We start from the raw sequence: 6,038 nt of genomic DNA, 5'->3' as shown, positions 1-6,038 counted from the left end.
GGATCATCCGTGTGAATCTCCGCTGGACCCGCTCCAGTGCCAGTATGTCCTTCCTGAGGTGTGGGGCCCAAAATTGCTCACAGTATTCTAAATGGGGCCTAACTAATGCTTTATAAAGCTTCAGAAGTACATCCCTGCTTTTATATTCCAAGCCTCTTGAGATGAATGACAACATTGCATTTGCTTTCTTAATTACGGACTCAACCTGCAAGTTTACCTTTAGAGAATCCTGGACTAGGACTCCCAAGTCCCTTTGCACTTCAGCATTATGAATTTTGTCACCGTTTAGAAAATAGTCCACGCCTCTATTCTTTTTTCCAAAGTGCAAGACCTCGCACTTGCCCACGTTGAATTTCATCAGCCATTTCTTGGACCACTCTCCTAACCTGTCTAAATCTTTCTGCAGCCTCCCCACCTCCTCCATACTACCTGCCCCATCACCTATCTTTGTATCATCGGCAAAAGACAAACAGAATTATCTGAAGAGAAAAGAAATTGCAGGAACACGAGGAAAGGATCGGGGAATGGGACTACCTCAAGAGCATCTAGAGAGGTTGCATGACTTGACAGACAAATGGTCAGCCTCATTCTAGAATTACAATTAAACTCTGACTCTTACCAACTAAAAAGACAACTTGTAACATTAACGAAAGAGAAAATGCTGGAAAATCTCAGCAAGTCTGGCAGCATCTGCAGGGAGAGAAAAGAGCTAACGTTTCGAGCCCGATGACTCTTTGTCGAACTCGAAACGTTAGCTCTTTTCTCTCCCTACAGATGCTGCCAAACTTGCTGAGATTTTCCAGCATTTTCTCTTTCGTTTCAGATTCCAGCATCCGCAGTAATTTGCTTTTAACATTACCTGTCCAGCCATATGATGTTTGGTTGCCAACAAAGTCTACACTGGTGGATTATCCTTTGCTCCATCCATGTGAACTACTAAGTCCACACCAGCAAACTGGGTGAATGATAATTTCACATTGTAGTAGCCAGTCTTTACAAAACACAGGTGCACAGTCCAGAAATACTAGTTATTCAATTTTTTTATTTTGGATTTATAAAATTCCAGTGTCATCCATATCTCCTATACATTTGCATATCTCCATTCAGAATTAAGGCCAATGGGTCTTACATGGAAACTGCTTGTTCTTTGTATTGCATCAACATGGAAGACTTGAACAGGTGTGAGCAGTGAAAATAGGCCTGTTTCTCAAATCCTTCATTACTATGTCAACAGGGCAGGGGTCAATAGCAGACAAGGAAAATGGTATTGGAACATTGATGGTTTGAACAAAAGGACAAAAGAAGGTACCTAATGCATGAACATCCACTTTGAAAGTAAGCTGAACCTGAAGTGTGCCATCAGACCAGCAACACTGGCCCCGTTGTGTTCTGCTGGAGAACTTAGTACCAAATATGCACCCTGGTGATCTTGGTACATTATTGCTACTTTGCTCCCTACTTTTAGGGGAGAGGCAGCCTTCAGCTAGCATTCTCAGCCTGCACCAGAGAAGGGAAATTGCACACTGACACCCTGAGAAGATTAGCAATTTGTTTCAAAAGAAAAGCCAATTGTTACCCCGGGTAAATCGAAGTATTATGAAACTGAGATCTACAAATTTTGTTTAAATCTGCAAGGTGCAAACCCACAATTGTGCACATGCAAGTACAAAAGTGTAGCTGCACCTCAGCTTTAAAGTGCCAGCAAGAGACTACCATAACTAAGAGATAGCCAGGTTCTGAGAGAGGCAGTATGTCCCTACACATGAAGGGGTCACTCATCTAACAGTTACTCATTCAGAAACCACATAATTACTGCAACACCTCCAGGTGAATTGTAGGAACACATCCTGATATTGGCTGTCAACCCGTTCTTCTGGGGGGTTTAAAAAAAAAGAAAAAAAAAAAAGGCCAATTTATTTTTCCTTCTGGTTTACACACAACATGACAGGAATGCTCAAAAAAATAGCTCATTCTGATTTGAGGGAACCAAAGATTATCACGAAAAACTCACAGCGAAGTGGCTGGGTTTTCCATTAGCTTGGCAGAAAACACACTCGAAAATAACTTGCAAACAGAAGTCCGAAACTGAAATGGCTTCAACTCACTGGACTGCAGGTCCTGAGGCAAAGTTTATTTCACAGTGAAGTGAGACGATGGGGAGCCAGTGACAAAAAGGAGAAAAAAAGTGAAAATTAAAACAGATTATCTCAATTTTCAATAGATTAGTGTTTTTGTAACGTTTTCTTTATCCTTGAAGATTTCAGCAAGTTCAGTTTCTCAACCCACCCAACCCAGAAGGCTGATGAACTGTGCCCACCACTGCCCTCCCCCAAAATCCATGAAGGTAGTGAGGATCTAGTCACTGGAAGCAGCTTAACTGATGGTTGGGGCGACGCAAGCTATAAATAGGAGATGCACTGTACACTCTCCAGTTATGCAGTCTCCCCTTCCCCAAACCATTGGGCAGCCTGTGCTGTGCAAGAGGGTTAATCAAACTGGGTGTGGATTAACCCAAGTACACAATTTATTTAGAGCCAAAATGTGGCTAATAAGATTTACCAGCCTTGAGTATTGGCTCAGAAGCTTTAGTGTTGGTGAGGGAATTGCATTCTCCCCTCCGCCGCCCCCCCACCGCCACTTCTTACTGTTCAACGTGGGCATTCTCACCTGCATGAAAAAATAAATTCCAATTTAAAACAGGAACATTCTCTTTCCCCTTCACGGTATTGTGTACATCAAATTACAAGGTGGTGTGTGCCGTACATTGACATTAGAATGCACACATTCTAGAAGTTAGATTCTCCCAAGCTCTTTGGAATTGATGCACTGAAAGGCAGAAAGTCATTATCATGCATGCGAGATATGTATAATATATACACACACGTGCACAAAACTCTGATAATCGAGTGCCTTTTCTGTACACGGAAACACTACAAAGTTCAGGGTAAACAAACATGTCATTCTAATTTGTCTCAGGGGTTTCTCAATGGAACCAAAATTTCTCATTCAAAGAAATTAGGGAAGGGACAAACCCACCACTTCAGGGATCTTTGCAATAGGAGCAGGCTGCATATTTTGAGGCCTCACCCATCATGATAGTTCATCAGTTACTGCCCTGGCTTTGTGCCGTTTGCAAACAGCAAGTCAGCCAATGAGTCTTTGGCTGTGGGAGAGTTTAAGAGAATCCATTTGGCTTGTTTTAGCATTTTTTAAAAATCCCCTCAGTGCTCATTTGCTGTTGGCCCTGTTATAAGTAGAGCTCCACGCTGAACTCAAGGGTTTATTCACGGCCTCATTTTTGGACAAAGCAATATCAGTGTGTGCACGATGGCCTATCCCAGAGACTGGACAAGGCAACAGAAGCCGTGAATGTTGAGCGACCTGGAACAATGGCCGACGACAGAGTCTATTTAATTGGGAGGAACTTCAAATGAGGTCAGTCTACATTAACTGTGTGTGTTACAACTCGACCGGGATTGCCAACCGGATTCATGGCCAAGTTCCAAGTGTGGGTGTTAAAATGAGCTTAAGAGCTGGATGGCAATTGGCAGCTGGAGGGGTAAAGCAATTGCACTCAACCAGGAAAACTGCAAAGGCAGGCAAAAGGATGCTGGCTCCAGGGGGAAATCAGGAGCCACAATCCCTTCCAGTCTTTGCTTCAACTCCTGCAAATGTTGACTCAACTGAAATAAACTGTGGACCAAATTGTGTGCCCAGCGAGCAGTTTGGATAAACATCGCAATTTGGGCCATTGCACTGAACAGGTCAGCAGTCGATTCAAAGCCAAGCTGTTTTCAAACAGAGTTTATGTTTATCGGGGTTTGTGGAATGCCGTGGGGTTCAGTGCACGCGATTGCGTGGTTATAAAATGAGGCTCACAGATATGGCCTTCAATCACGGCAGTGGTGTTTTGGGAAACGATTGTGACAAAGGAAGTCATTTTTGCTACGCTAATTACTTGCTAGGCTGCTGAATTGGAATCAAACAGGAAGCACATCTTGGTAACCCAGCAGTGGGGGAGGTGGAGGCGGGGTGTATGCATGGGGTTGGGAGGGGGAGGGGGGGGGGGGGGAAATTGGAGCTGCTTCTTCCAACTCAGAATCTTTTCGGTCCCCATGGTGAAGTCTTTGGAGCAACCGGAGCACCAAAACTTGGGAAATCTTCAGAGCTACTCATATCTGGAGCCTGAGGAGATAAAGAGTTCAAGTCACTTAGCAGTTCAAAAATAAATCACATAAAATGATCTGCATGTACTAAACCATGAATGCATGATAATTAGAAAATTAAGACTTAACACAGGTTCAAATCCAGACTACAGGAGGTTTCCTCTCTTGGGCAGGAACATAGTGGCTTCATAGTCAAAATTTCAGATCTGAAATCTGGAAGTGCAGCCCCTGGTTTCAAAACGGGCCCAGTTGGAGATGGAGGCAAAGGATTCAGATGACAATCACTCAAAAATCTTCATGGCTGTTGTGTGGTGGGCAGCACAGTGGAGCAATGGTTAGCACTGCTGCCTCACGGCTCCGAGGTCCCAGGTTCAGTCCCGGCCCTGGGTCACTGTCAGTATGGAGTTTGCACATTCTCCCAGTGTCTGCGTGGGTTTCACCCCCACAATCTAAAGATGTGCAGGGTAGGTGGATTGGTCACGCTAAATTACCCCTTAATTGGAAAAAATGAATTGGGTACTCTAACTTTATACAAAGAAAAATGGTTATGGGTGCGGTGTGGAACACACACACACACCAAGAGGGTCACAAGAGTTTTAGGAAGGCTGAGAGGGCGAGAATTGTCCAGGCTTGTACTCCATCACATCTGTCCCAGTGAGTGTGCAGATATCATGGTTGAGATTGACATACTATAGGTTATTGGTATGCGGAGATACCAGATACTTGCATGGAGAATGCCTGGCTGGAAACAGAGTTATGAACCCCAATGGAACTGGTCAAGAGTTCAAGAGAGGGAGAAAGAAATTTGCAAGAGAATGAAAAGAAATGTAAAGCATTGCAACAATTGGGCTGAATAGCAACCCAATAATCCTTCCGTTGCTTCAAAATGATTTTAATGCAGTCTTTTTATAAAATGCCAATTGTTGAAAACTAGCCTTTTTAAAAAAACAGATAAAATGTTCATATTTCCCCACCAACCTCTAGCGCTTGAAGTCCCATTTCCAGGTTAATGGAGACAGGCTGCAGAGTGACTTTATCAGAATACATAGAAGGGCTGCCTTGGAATCAAGTCGACCATGATATAGATTGGAATGGATATTTTCACATATTCCTGTAATCCTGCAGGGGCTGTCAGGACTTGCAGCCTCAAGAGGTGCAGCTCTTTGCATCCCATGTACTCAGTTAAACAAGATAGTTAAGAGTGAAGATTCTTTACCTTTTCTGAGCCACTAGTCCATGGAGCATCTCTCACCACAAAGCCCTTGGAGGTGGTTTTCGGTTCTTCCATGCGTGACGCTGGCTTCATGTACGCCTGCATGGCCTCACTTTCCACAACATCTGACATCTGAAGGAGGTGGAAAGAGAGAGAGAGAGAGAGAGAGAGAGAGATCTTAAGAAATCCAAACAAGCAATAGGTCGTTTAGCCAATTTAGTAAGATCATGGCTTATCTGACTGTGGCCTTAAACTCTTCATTCCTGCCAGCCCTCCATATTCTTGACACCCTTGTCAATCAGAAATATGTTCAACTCACCCTTGAATACATTCAATGATGCAGCCTCACTGCTCTCGGTGGAAGAGAATTCCAAACATGTGTCCAAATGTTAGGCGGAGTTGCAGGGGAGTGGGCCTAGGTATGGTGCTCTTTCAGAGGGTCAGTGCAGACTCGATTGACCTCCTTCTGCACTGTAGGGATTCTATGATAAAAATCTTGCCCTGCTCAAGTATCGAGTTTGATTAAAATAGTGGGTACACTTCAAAAAAGTCATTCACTGGCTATAAAGTGCTCAGGGCAGTGGTCGTGAAAGGTGCTGTAACAATGTAGGTCTGTCTTTTTATCAATCCAACATGTTTATAGCTCTTAATGTTAATTT

General features: G+C 43.6%; 1 protein-coding gene across 1 annotated transcript in view; it reads right to left on the bottom strand.

The window, feature by feature from the left end:
• Positions 1-1,022: 1,022 nt before the first annotated feature.
• hdlbpa (high density lipoprotein binding protein a) overlaps positions 1,023-6,038 on the bottom strand; it is a 118,155-nt gene continuing 113,139 nt past the window's right edge. Inside the window, exons 27-28 of the mRNA XM_072474848.1 lie at positions 5,383-5,511; positions 1,023-4,185 (exon numbers count right to left, since the gene is read on the bottom strand). Coding sequence (XP_072330949.1) covers positions 4,096-4,185; positions 5,383-5,511 — 219 coding nt within the window. The 3' untranslated portion in view covers positions 1,023-4,095. The remainder of the gene's footprint in view (positions 4,186-5,382; positions 5,512-6,038) is intronic.

This window comes from Scyliorhinus torazame, chromosome 14 (assembly GCF_047496885.1).
Source record: "Scyliorhinus torazame isolate Kashiwa2021f chromosome 14, sScyTor2.1, whole genome shotgun sequence".
Classification (NCBI taxonomy): Eukaryota; Metazoa; Chordata; class Chondrichthyes; order Carcharhiniformes; family Scyliorhinidae; genus Scyliorhinus; species Scyliorhinus torazame.
This window is presented reverse-complemented; position numbering and strand designations above follow the sequence as displayed.